Below are 12,999 nucleotides of genomic sequence, written 5' to 3'. Positions count from 1 at the left end.
TGTTTTAAGAAGCGCTAAGGACGCGTGAAACTGGAGACTGTATTGCTGGATCGCCTTACGCGTCCGAATTGTGCGCTCCCAGCACGTTACAGACGGGAAATCTTCAACCGCACATTACAGTATCGACCTGTTACTTAGCTAAATTCTAGCCGGCTATCTTACTAGCCAGCTAGAATTTAGCTGGTAAGTGCCCAAATATTCATTTAGCTGGTTACTTCTGAGTTAATCAAAAAAGTGGAACAATGCTGTCCAATCACTGAGATATACTTTCTCACACGATCTTCTTCCTTTTCTTTATTTGTGGAAAAAAAATGGGGTTTTTTTGAAAAGAGATTATAAAGTTATTTTTTGTAAGATATTAAATAATTTCCAACACAGTGTGTGTTCACAAATAACAAACAAAAGGAAGAAGATCGTGTTGGAAAGTATATCTCAGTGATTGGACAGCATTGTTCCACTTTTTTTGATTAATTATAGATCACTGTGTTGTGGTGTAGATTTTTGGTAACTTCTGAGTTAGCTTGCTAAATGCTTTTGAATATGGACCTCCATGTTACTATGTAGAAAAATACCTAAAGCACCATTTTCAACATTACAGTACTGTTCCCAACCAATTGAGCCACAATAATGCACCTCTGCACCATACCTAAAATCTGGCACAAATTCAGAAAGCACAAAAAACCTGCAATTAATAACATCACACGACAACAAAGACTATAACCAATAATGATCTCACCGATAACACAATTCCTAGGACTCTCTTTATTTACCTTAACACTATTCAACGCTCAGTCGCTCTCCAAAAAAATGGACATCCTCAGTGACTACCTCATAGAAGCCAACCCAGATATCTGTGCAATTACAGAGACATGGCTAAAACACACAGATACTGTACTCATAAATCAACTGCCCATACAATCTTACGACTTATTCTCCATCCCAAGACCCAAAAAAAGAGGTGGAGGTCTCCTTCTTGCAGCAAAAAAATGTCTTAATATTACCTTACAACTTACCAACTCCTCCAACAAACTAGAATTCTCCCTCTTTAAATCTGAACAAATCCAAATAGCTTTAGTCTACGCACCACCAGGAACCTTAGAATTGGATCCCTCTCTACTGATAGAACTTATAGCCAAACACATAAACGCCGACAAACCTGCTATAATCCTCGGAGACTTTAATTTACACGTAGATGCTTCTCCACAATCCATCAACTGCCAAACAGTTCTTTCCTCTCTCAACCATTTGGGCTTTACTCAAATTATCAACAGTTCTACCCACAAGGCAGGCCACACTCTGGACCTCATCTTTATTAACGAACCCTTTAACATTCATACCAACCCCACTTGCTCACCAGTTCCATGGTCAGACCACAAAGTTATCCACACAACCCTCAATATCAACAACCCACCACCTCAAACCACTAACAAAACCACCATCCACTTCAGGAAACCATGCTCTCCAGACATACTCAGTGAAAAGATGTCTGAAGCATTAAAGCAACTAGATCTCACAGACGCAACTACTGCAACTACCTCCTGGATCAATATTAACAATAAAATTGCAGATCAAATCTGCCCAACTACAACCAAAACCATACAACCTACACTAGACAATAGGAAACCTTGGTTTACACCCGAACTTAAATCCCTTAAACAATCTCTTAGAAAAAAAAGAACAAAGCTGGAGAAAAAACCCAACCACTTCAACACATGCCATCTACAAATCGCTCCTCAACAACTACAGGAATACAATCCTTAGAACAAAGAAAGAATTCTACGGAAAAAAAAATACACCACTTTATATTCGACTCAAAGGCTCTCTTCTCCTACGTGTCCTCTTTAACCAAACCACCTCCTCCTACTATCCCAGACCACCAAGCACTCAACAAAGCAAACGAACTAGCCAACTACTTCAAAACAAAAATCACCAACCTTACCCAATCAATCACATCCAACAGCCTTACCCTAACACACCATCTCACATCCTTGCCGCAACAAACCACAAGCCTGGATTCATTCGAGCTCACTTCTTCACTGGAGATTGAAAACACACTCAAAAAATTCAAACCTTCCTCCCACCCATCAGACCCAATACCAACAAATCTCCTCATCGCCATTCCAAACACCATCGCAAAACCAATTGCAGAAATTATCAACACATCCCTTTCTCAAGGTTTAGTTCCTAACCAGTTAAAATTGGCAATACTGAAACCATTACTAAAGAAACCAAACGCTTGCCCATCAGACCCAGCTAATTTTAGACCCATCGCAAACTTACCACTTATCGCCAAACTGATGGAAAAAATTGTCAACAAGCAACTGTCAGATTATTTGGAAGAACATAACATTCTATCCCCAGCTCAATATGGATTCCGAAAACGCCTAAACACCGAATCGCTCTTACTATCTCTCACTGACACAATCCTCGTTAATCTGGAGAATAAACAATCTTACCTGCTCATTCTTCTGGATCTTTCCGCTGCATTTGATACGGTAAAACACTCTACTCTAATAGACCAACTAGCAAACATAGGGATCAAAGGCACAGCCCTTAGATGGTTCCATTCCTTCTTAAGCAACAGATTCTACAAAGTAAGGATAAACAACAAAGAATCGCATCCAATCCTGACAGAACAAGGAGTCCCACAAGGATCATCACTTTCACCCACCCTGTTCAATATCTACCTCCTCTCTCTCTGCCATCTACTCTCAAACCTTAAGCTTACCCATTACCTCTATGCAGACGACATACAAATCCTCCTTCCGATCACAGAATCCCTTCAAAAAACCATCACGTACTGGAACGAATGCCTACAGCCCATCAAAAACCTACTCTCAAGCCTCAACTTAGTATTGAATGCTAATAAAACCGAAATGCTCATTGTCTCCCAGGATTCACACACAATCTCTTCCAGCCTCTCTCTACCAAACACAAACAACTCGTTCTCATCTGACGTCAGAGACCTTGGAGCATGGCTTGATAATCATCTAAACCTAAAAAAGTTCGTAAACAATACCACAAAGGACTGCTTTTACAAACTGCAAGTCCTCAAAAAACTTAAACCCCTCCTTCACTTCTCCGACTTCAGGCTAGTACTGCAATCCATCATTCTTTCTAAGCTCGACTACAGCAACTTCCTGCTTCTAGGTATACCCGTCAACACTATCAAACCATTACAGATGGTTCAGAATTCAGCGGCTAGAATTCTAACTAGCACTAATAAAAAAGATCATATCACCCCAATCCTTCGGAACTTACATTGGCTCCCCATTAAACAAAGGATACTCTATAAGGTACTCACTATCATACACAAAGCGACAAACAAACTAGCCCCCATCACATTAAGCTCTCAACTCCAACCGCACACTTCCTCCAGACCAATCAGAAGCGCATACAGAGGAACACTGCATGCTCCGCAAATAAAATCATCATTGAGCAAACGAGCACTATCCTCAGCAGGCCCACACCAGTGGAACACGCTTCCCCCAGATCTTAGACTAGAACCCAGTCATCAAGAATTCAAAAAAAAGACTGAAGACTTTTCTCTTCCAACAAGCTTTCCCAGACGCTTAATCTTACTATGACGGACAGACTTCCTAATTACTAGGTATCCCTTAATTATGGACACTGTATCAAATACTACTTTTAAGAATCTGCAACTGGACAATTATCTTGGAGCTCAAAAATTCACTTTATTTCATATATTTGGCATTGCTTATTTTTATATTTATTGCTACGTTAAATAGTTATACTTCTTATATATAAAATATTATATTTCTTTATTTATTTCCAGTTAAACTATTATTACTTTATTTAGTATTATGTTAAATTGTCAACCAGTTATACTGTTCCATATGTTCTACGGTTCCATGTAAAGCTCCGCTCTCTGTTGAGCAGTTCTTCGTTTTATGTAAACCGGAGTGATTTGTAGTCCCTACAAGAACTTCGGTATATAAAAATTAAAAATAATAATAATAATAGAAAAAAACAAGTTGCTACACTATGCACTATCCCCCTCCACCCCACGGATTTTATACTCTCCCTGCATCATTTGGTCCCTATTGCTTCCTTTTCTCTGTACATTTCATTTTCTGTACAATCTGTCACTGCACTGTTCTCAGCCTACTACTTCTCTTAATGACCCTATTCCTATCTCTATACTATTCAGAAATATCCATCTCTCCTCAAAATTTCACTTCTCTCTAGCACTGCTACAGACAATTTTGAGTATACTGTAGTCTGTACAATTTTCTTTGTTTTAAAACCTTCTTGGGACCCTCACATTTCAAACGATGTCAAGAAGACTATGAACCAGGGGAAGCCAGGATTCAAATCCCACTCCACTCCTTGTTACCTTAGGCAAATCATTTTACCCTCCATTGCCTTAGGTACAAACTTACGTAAATCTTCTGGGGATAAGCAAATACCTACAGTGCCTGAATGAAATCCACTTTGAAGTGCCAGAAGAATAGAATGGAAAATCAAATAAGTACATAAATAAGTTATCCCATAAATAGATGACCCCACCATCTCTCTTCTTTTTTTCCAAAACTCTAGAATGGGAAGTCTACAGCACACTTTCTTCTTTTACTGAATACTATTGGTCTTTTTTCAATCTGGTTTTATACCCTCTCTCTACCAAAACTTCCTTGTCTACTAGTCCAATCATTGTCATACTTCCATTAATGCCTGTACCTAGATTATCTCTTTAGACAACAGCTTGTGACAAAATTAATCACAAGAATTTTCTTGCTACTCTCAGAGCTGGGTTTCTCTGGCATTCCATTTGCCTGATTTTCTATTAATTTTTCAAGGCTCTGGTAAATGACCGGTCCTCTAATTCCACAGTCTGCTAGGGGCCTTTAAGGCCATGTCCTGGAGCCACTACTTTCCTCTATTTGTGATAGGTCTCTGGGTGCTTTCATCTCTTCCATCAAATCTTGCCATCTCTTGTCTTTTAACACCCAGCTCTTTCTTTCTTTCTTTCATCTAACTTGTATTCTTCACAAGATGCAGAAAGAGAAAATCTATGATGGAGCTGCATAAGTTAGACTAGCAATTATCTTTAACAGAAAAATACAGAGGCATGTCTATCTAACGAAGACTCATCTGCTAAGGAAATCTAGGTGTCTGATTTAAAAAGATACAAAAACAAATCATCTCCTGTCAGCGTCACAAAGTGCACAGCTTCTTCAGCCATTCCATGTGATGACCAAAGCCATTCCCAGCATTCACTTTCTATTTCAAAACATGACAAATTCATTCACTGCTCCTAGAAATATATGACACACGGGATATGGCTGCATTTGTATTTTTAATGCAACACAGTATCTCAGTTTATTAGGTGTTAAGAGATTTTGGTTCTTCATGTTAAGTCTGTGTGCATTTTGATTTTCTATATTGTACTCTACTATGATGGGTACCTGAATGGCAAAAAATGAATTAAGTTAGTCGGCTATATTTTAGCCAACACAACATATTAAAATATCTTTAACTAAAAAATGATTCCTTCAAATTTCTACTTATTATCTAAATTAAGTTTTACCATATCTTATATGCTCGAAAGCTAATAAGCAGATTGAAAACCATTCCAAAGTTCTGGCTGTCCAAACATTTTACAGTATAGTTTTTAATATAGGTTTCACCTTATTAAGGAATGGTAAGAGTATCTTTGCCCAAAATCTCTCTAAATTAATGATGATTTATACTAGGTTCCCCAGGGAAGGGCAATAAAAGCACAGAGGAGATACAGTAACTAAAACAAAGTCATGGGAATGGGAAAGTGCACAGAGTGTCCTGTATTAGCAGGTGGATGCCCTGAAGCAGTGCTCACTCCAAGGTCATTTAACATATTCGATATGCTGTGGATTCAGAACAGCAAGGCTGCTGGTCAGGAAGACATTGTTGATGTGATGCAGTCACCGAATCATGCTTCAGTGATCAAAAGGACTGGGAGGTGGCCATTCCAGAAAGCAGAGAATAATTTTTAAAAAGAGAGAGAGAGGGAGAGTAGCGTCATACATTAGGGCCAAAATAAACCCCTCTGAGGTACAAAGGGGCATACTGTAGCTAATTTTTAAAGACACACTATCAAATGTACACAAAAAGGGTGTGCATGCTTTGCACCTACTATTTCTGAAAGCAACCCATTGGGGGTAAAATAGCATGGGTGCATCTAAAGGTCTAATGCACTGTTTTCCCCCAGCCAGGCAAACAGATCCCTGAGAGAGACCTCTTAACTCCAATAGTGGGGGAAACAAAAAAAAACAAAACACTGAAGAGCAACAGGTTAAGTGGTATGTGAGAAACCCTTGAGCAAGCTCAGCAGCTTTGTAAATAAGCTTCGGAAGAACTGTCCAAGCTGCCATGCTTTCAGTTCGGTGATCCATCCAGGTGGCAAACATTGCATTTCCTTATCAGAAAATAGCTGTAACTTGGTAGTCAGCACCCCAGAATCAGAGTTACTACTTCTTTTAAATTTTATTATATATATTATAATTGCTGACAACCTCAGCACTATCATTTCACTGCTCTATTATGAGCAACACTGCAAAGTGAGCTAATCACTTGTTGCACAAACAGTATGCACTCTATAAGATCTAGGCATTTTTACTAAATCAAAGCTAAAAAACACATTTCATTTGCAGCACTGTCAAGCCACAATTTAAGAACATTGAACTCAGCACTTAATAAATGGATATTTTGAGTGGATAGACTTTTACTGGTGGATATAAAGATAAGAAACACAATATGTAAGACACCTTGGCTATGCTGATCCATTGGACTCTGAGGTGGGCCCATTCCAGGATGAGGAGGTCTCATGCTTGCACTCTTCACTGAAGTACAATGCATTTCATCTGCCATTCCTTTGTCATGCATGCCATCCATGGGCTGCAATGTAAAAGAAAAACATTGAGTTAAAAAAATAACAACCTGCTCTTCAACTGTGGAAATTTTGGTTTTCAGCAATAGCTAAGTTTCTTTGAAACTTACATAAGCGGCCCTGCTACATTTAGTCCGTTCCCAACTGAACTCAGTTACTGTTATTTTTCTTGTCTGTGGTTGCTGTATTTGGACTATTCATTCTCTGAATTTTTCTGAATGATTTTATTCATTGCTCGGTGGTTCCAATTATGTATTATTGCTTTTTATTGTGCAACATCACTATATTGTTAGAAACTGAGGAACATTTGGGGAAAGGGACGCCTATTCTGTTGGGATGGACTTCACCTGAACCAGGGTGAAACCAAGCTGCCGGCACAAACAATCAAAAAGGAGACAGAGCATGGTTCAAAGGGGGGGTATCTTCAAAGGATGCTATTAAAAAACAGAGTTGCTTACCTGTAATAGGTGTTCTCCTAGAACAGCAGGATGTTAGTCTTCACACATGGGTGACATCATCGGATGAAGCCTGGCACGGAACTTTGATCTCAAAGAATCTAAGATAATGTTTGTTTTATCTAGATTATATTTTGTACTACTATATTTTAATATTATTTTAAGAGTGAATGTTTTATCTTTTCTTAACAGCTAAATTCTTCTATTAACATTATTTTAACATTTTAGCTGTTATCACTACTTATTTAATGTTTTATTGTATTTCTTTATCCTATTTATATTGTAAACCATTGTGAAGGCTATGGCTAATGTGACGGTATATAAAAAACAAACTATAAACTATAACTATAAGAGCTCTCGGCATGCCCTACTAAGCATGTGCAGCTGTAGTCAAAATCCTGCCTCCTAGGCAGAGTCCCTCAGTCCATGATATAGCTAATACATGGAGAAACTATCTCCCAGGGGAGGCGGGTGGGTTTCATGAGGATTAACATCCTGCTGTCCTAGGAGAACACCTATTACAGGTAAGCAACTCTGTTTTCTCCTAGGACAAGCAGAATAGTAGTCCTCACACATGGGTGAATCCCTAGCTCTAGGGTGTCTGAGCATGACACTAAACAGCGTTGGAGCACTCCCTCCCTCCTTTGCCTGAGAGGCAGCCGACCCACCAGGGATGCAGACTGGAGAAGAATTGGGTTCTACAAAGAAAGCCATAGAAAAGGCTGAAACACAAAATCTCATGTGTAGCAGGGATGCCCATATCAGAGTAGTGATGCAAGTGGAAGCAAACTCTGCATCACGGAAAACAGTACAATCAGGGTTTCCAATAAGTAAACCCCAACATAAACAGTGGATCTAGATCCTCTTGGAGACAGGAAGGACCCAGAGATGTAAACAAGAGAGACTCTTGGATGAAAATCACACAGTTCCCCTCGGTGTGAAAAAAAACGAAAAGCAAACTGGGGCCTGAGAGCCCTTCATCCACGGACATCCAGAGGATCGAATGTATCCTGTGAAGAGTACCCAGGTTCTTCTGCCCATTCGGCTGGTAGGCCGAATGGGCAGAAGAAACCCAAGCAACGCTTGGAAGAACAAGCAGCAACCACATCAGGGCCTGGGACAGACACTGCATGTTAAAGCATCAGACCTAGCTGACCGCGCAGGACAGTATCAAGAGTTTCTGGGGATGAGACAATCCCCGAAACAGACCTATAGCCCAAAACTCCTAAGCAAGGAGATGAGATAGGCCTGAAGCTCACTCAAAAGCACCTGTCAGAACAGGTTTATCTAATCTGTCACAGAATAGCAAGGGGAGCAGGAAGATCCTTTGGGCAACCCAGAGAATGAGAAAAACTAAGGCACTATTGGCCAGAGAATGGCAAAAGTAAGTGGAAAAATGTGGTATAACCTTCCCTGCAGGTATACAGAGATATACTACAGATGCTTTAGCTTTACCTCCCCTCCCCCAACAATCCAATCGGAAGTCGGAAGGAGCGAAGAACACAAGGAGGCATACTGGTGGACTGCCAAGGCAAGCACAGATCGCCTGGCTGTCTATCAACCCCAAGCGAACAACTCATTGCCGAAACCAGCAAGGAGTAACCCATGAGATAGAGACCAGAGTCTTCTTGGAACAGCGGAAACTGAGAGTGATTGCCCCAGGAGAGAAATCTCAAAGGCTCCAAAAGGAGACGGGAAGCCGCATGTGCAAACCCTGGTAGAAAATGATTTCATTACCAGCCCAGAAACCTGAAGAGCATCAGGGCGACCTCGGAACAGAGTGCCAAGCATCCAGCTGAAGCATCATTACCCCAGCCATGAGTGCATATATCCACCCCCCCCAAAGGGAGCACGTGGCCAGCAATGGACAATATTGCATGACCCAGTACTCCTCTGTCCACAGACAGGTGATCCTGAAAAAGGGGGAAGTATAGCTTGCATGCTACCATGAACAAAGGGCAGTGCCTCTGTTGCAGGATAGTCAGCCCCCAACTCCCTCAGCCATGGACATGGCAAAAGGGTGAAAGGCACGTTCGCCCTGCTGATGGACTGAAACTCTCCTCACAAAGGAGAGTCTCGCAGGCAAGAATGACTGACATTAGCTATCCTTAAGGAAGACACCCACGGAGTCTAGCAGATACCAAAGTGGCTCCTGAACAGGGAGAAACCTGAAGGGTCACCGGGGAGCAACACTGGACAGGCTCCCTCGTGGATAGACCTGCAGTGTCTTAGTGCGCCCAAGGGAGAGCGCTATTCTCGACCAGTTCTTGGGGCTGGCGCCAGTCAGAGCAGTGCCATACTTTGTCCAGGAACAGAAAATGAGGGACACCTCTCAGAGGGGTGCACAGTCGGGCATCCAGAGGGGAACCTGAAAGGGTTGCCCTAGACCCAGTCAAATCTCCCCTTCCAGAGGGGAGAGGGAAGCAGTGGGATCAGGGCCTCCCAATCCCGAAAGACCTAGCAACTCCCTGAAGGAGTGTTGAGGCACAATCGCTGATCTATGAAGTACCAAAGCAACCAACCCACCACAGGCAGCCATCCTCGGATAGGGGAGGTCACCAATGCAATCTCCAGAGGGGCCCCAGCTGAAGACGGTCCAAAAACCACCGCTGCCTCTCCCCAGCCTCCAAGGAGATGCATCAATTCAGAGGATCGGGGCCCTGGATCAAAGGAAAAAAAAAAACTTTCCAGGAACAGAGTGCCAGGGACTGTTCTACAAGAAGGGAAGTCGGACATGGGAGAGGTCAAAAGACACATTCCTCTGCTGAGAAAGGAGAGGACTCCCAAGCCACTCTCTCGCTGTCCACTCCCCTCAGGATCCGAACAGGAATGCAATCCTAGGTCAATTGTGTGGCTATGGAACACAACCTGTTGTGACCGCCCGGAGGGAGAAACCCACACACACACCCAGGCGGCAGAGGGCAACTGGATCCCACTGCTGCAGACATACGCTGGGCAGTACTCATGCAGTGGTAACCCATCCACAGATGGCGGCACACCTATGATCCTAAGCGCCGTGCTTGTGGGAGAAATCCCATGCCCCAGTGAGGACCAAGAATCCAAAGTGCCAGAGTCTGTGGGTATATGCCGCCCCACAACCAACCACAGTGTGTGTAATGACAGCTTCTCCGCCAGTGCTCCCAGCACTATGCAGTGCAGGCTGATGCGGAGGCGGAGACCATGACGAAAGATGGCAGAACTCTAGTATGGCTGAGGACTGCACAGAGAGGGAGAATGCTGCCTGCCAGCGTCCAAGGCACTTGGAACAGATGCCCTATCTTTCCTAACCGCACAAGCTGCGCGTCTACGTCACAGTAACTCCAGCGGAATGGAGAGAAAAGTGTGACGAAAGCATCCCCAGCACCACTGGTGCTCTGGGTAAGGCAAGGTGAAGGGTGGTAGTCTATGGCATCGCCCCCTCCAGTACCTGATAATGCTTTGAGAGGCAGGCCCTCGAAACTGCGTCGGATCCAGCTCACCTGCAAGTCCCACAGAGAACGATAGCAGCGAAGTCCCTGGCAATCGAAAGTGCTTATGGAATACTGTGGACATGCCCTGCAATCTCTGATTGCAACCACTGGTGTCCAGAGCGGTGATGGTGCCAATAGGGTCCATGGTGCTTTCGTGCTCACCAATGCAAAACCACCACAGGGCACCCAACGATTCTGCACCCAGGGCCTTGAATGCGCTAAGCTGAACTATAAATAGTTCGACTGTATATAGCACCATCCCTGGCGCCACAGGTGCCCACGGGCATCGACCACCAGGGAGCCCCAATGGGGACTCTGTACCCAAAGGCATCAACCAAGAAAGCCATGGGTGTCTGCAGGAAGAGGCCCTGCAGCCAAGCCACAGGTCACCAATGCCAAAAAGAACCGATGACTGCCAGTGCCAACAGCAGCTCCCTTCGGCTCACTTATTCATCCACGGGTGTCGATGCTGCAAGCCCGATGGCCTCGCAAGCATTATGGCTGACAAGAGCCGCACTAGTGCCCATTCACATTGATGCTGTACGCATCCCGGTGGGGCCTCCAATGCTGGGATCATCGGCTGAAGGGACAGCTCTGAGCCTCTCAGTGTTCCGGAGTGGACACCATCCAGGAGCCTTGAGGGTAACTAGACCTCTGCGTATGGATGCGCTAGCTCACCAGGATAACTCGAATAGATGGCTAATCCCTGTGCTCAATCTGTAAGAGGCCAAAATCCCTTGCCACCCAAGGGCTGCAGGGTTATACAGGGGCTTCAAAGAGCCCTGGCGGTCGATGGCCTCAGGGGAGACAAGGGCGCTCAATGGTGACCCCCGTGCCTGGTCAGTAGAGCTTGATGTAGTCGATGAGGTAATGAGAGGCAGTGATGGTGCAAAGGCCTCTACAGTGGCCCCACACTTCAATGGCCTCAAGGGCGTTAATGGTTTTGGGGCAGCACCACATCACAATGGCATTAAGCCGTGCACCTCAATGACCTACTGGGGGACCATGGCATCAAGGGTACATGCTTCAATGGCATCGAGGGCTGCCGCAGCATTGATGCTACACACCTTGACAGCATTGAGGGCCTGCCATTGCTTCAACCTCAACAGCCCTGAGGGTGGTCATGCATGTATCTTGATGGATCGAGGGCCCCGCGGGCATAGAGAGCACCACGGGCATCAAGAGCACAGCGGCATCGATGATACTGTGGTCAACACAGTATTGAGTGCAGCGAGGGCACATGGCATCGAGTGCATCAAAAGCACTGTGGCATCGAGTGCATCAAAGGCACTATGGTATCGAGGGCACTGCAGGCACCACAGCACTGAGGGCACCGCAGCACCGAGGGCACCACTGCCTTGAGGCATTGAGGGCGTTGACTTGTGCTGTACTCCGCCCCCCTCGATGCAACGAGACTCAACTTCCGGCATAGAAGGCCACTATGGCATCGTGGGTGATAACACACCTTGATGGCAACAAGGACGACCCAGGACCTCAACAGCATCAAGGTTGACCATGGTACCCGAAGGTGGGCCTGGTCCGCTACACGGTCCAGACATCGATGCATCAGACGAACAGTGCGTTGGTCACAGCTGAGCATGGGCAACTATTCATGGGCATGGCACAGAGGTGCAGCAGCAAGCTGCTAGCCCAGGCTCCGCTCACCCTCTCTCCCAGGGAGACTGTATTGTCAAGACTGGCAAGCAGGAGGGAATGTCATCCAGGACTCCTGCCTGTGGAGACTAGTTCCTTGAGATGTGGGGAGGATGATCTCTTCCCCCCCACCCCCACCCCACAGGAATAGCATGGTCCTCGATCCTTCCACCATCCGAATCCATTGATGCCGATCAGTGAACCGCCATGGAACTCCAGCCCGGGTAGAACTCAGGCGAGTCCCCAGGCTCAGTGGCCTACGCGGATCACCAACAAACTGCAAGTCAGTTCGGTCAGCACCATGGAAAAAGAGAAAAACAGACAAAGTAAGGAGAGGACCCAGATACAAAAATTGCAGGAGCAGTTTATTTTTGTGGGGGGGTTTTTTTTGTTTGTTTTTTTAAAGTAACAGACTCTGCCAGGCTGCACAGGGGAAAGCCCACCATGAGGCCAGCAGACTGTTGGAAAGAAGAGGAAAAATAAAATTCAAAAAGTACCTTAAGAGAAAAGGGATGAAAACAACTGCAGCTCTAGA

General features: G+C 44.4%; 1 protein-coding gene across 4 annotated transcripts in view; it reads right to left on the bottom strand.

Moving 5' to 3' along the window:
* Window positions 1-12,999, bottom strand: part of SMARCA2 (SWI/SNF related, matrix associated, actin dependent regulator of chromatin, subfamily a, member 2) — a 604,786-nt gene that overhangs the window by 514,991 nt on the left and 76,796 nt on the right. For all 4 annotated transcript variants that reach the window (XM_029613254.1, XM_029613271.1, XM_029613280.1 and 1 more), the window contains exon 3: window positions 6,765-6,894. In XM_029613254.1, the coding sequence (XP_029469114.1) occupies window positions 6,765-6,894 (130 nt within the window). The remainder of the gene's footprint in view (window positions 1-6,764; window positions 6,895-12,999) is intronic.

Source organism: Rhinatrema bivittatum, chromosome 1 (genome assembly GCF_901001135.1).
Source record: "Rhinatrema bivittatum chromosome 1, aRhiBiv1.1, whole genome shotgun sequence".
NCBI classification, from domain to species: domain Eukaryota; kingdom Metazoa; phylum Chordata; class Amphibia; order Gymnophiona; family Rhinatrematidae; genus Rhinatrema; species Rhinatrema bivittatum.
The sequence above is the reverse complement of the archived record's forward strand: the minus strand, read 5'-3'. Positions and strand labels throughout refer to the sequence as shown.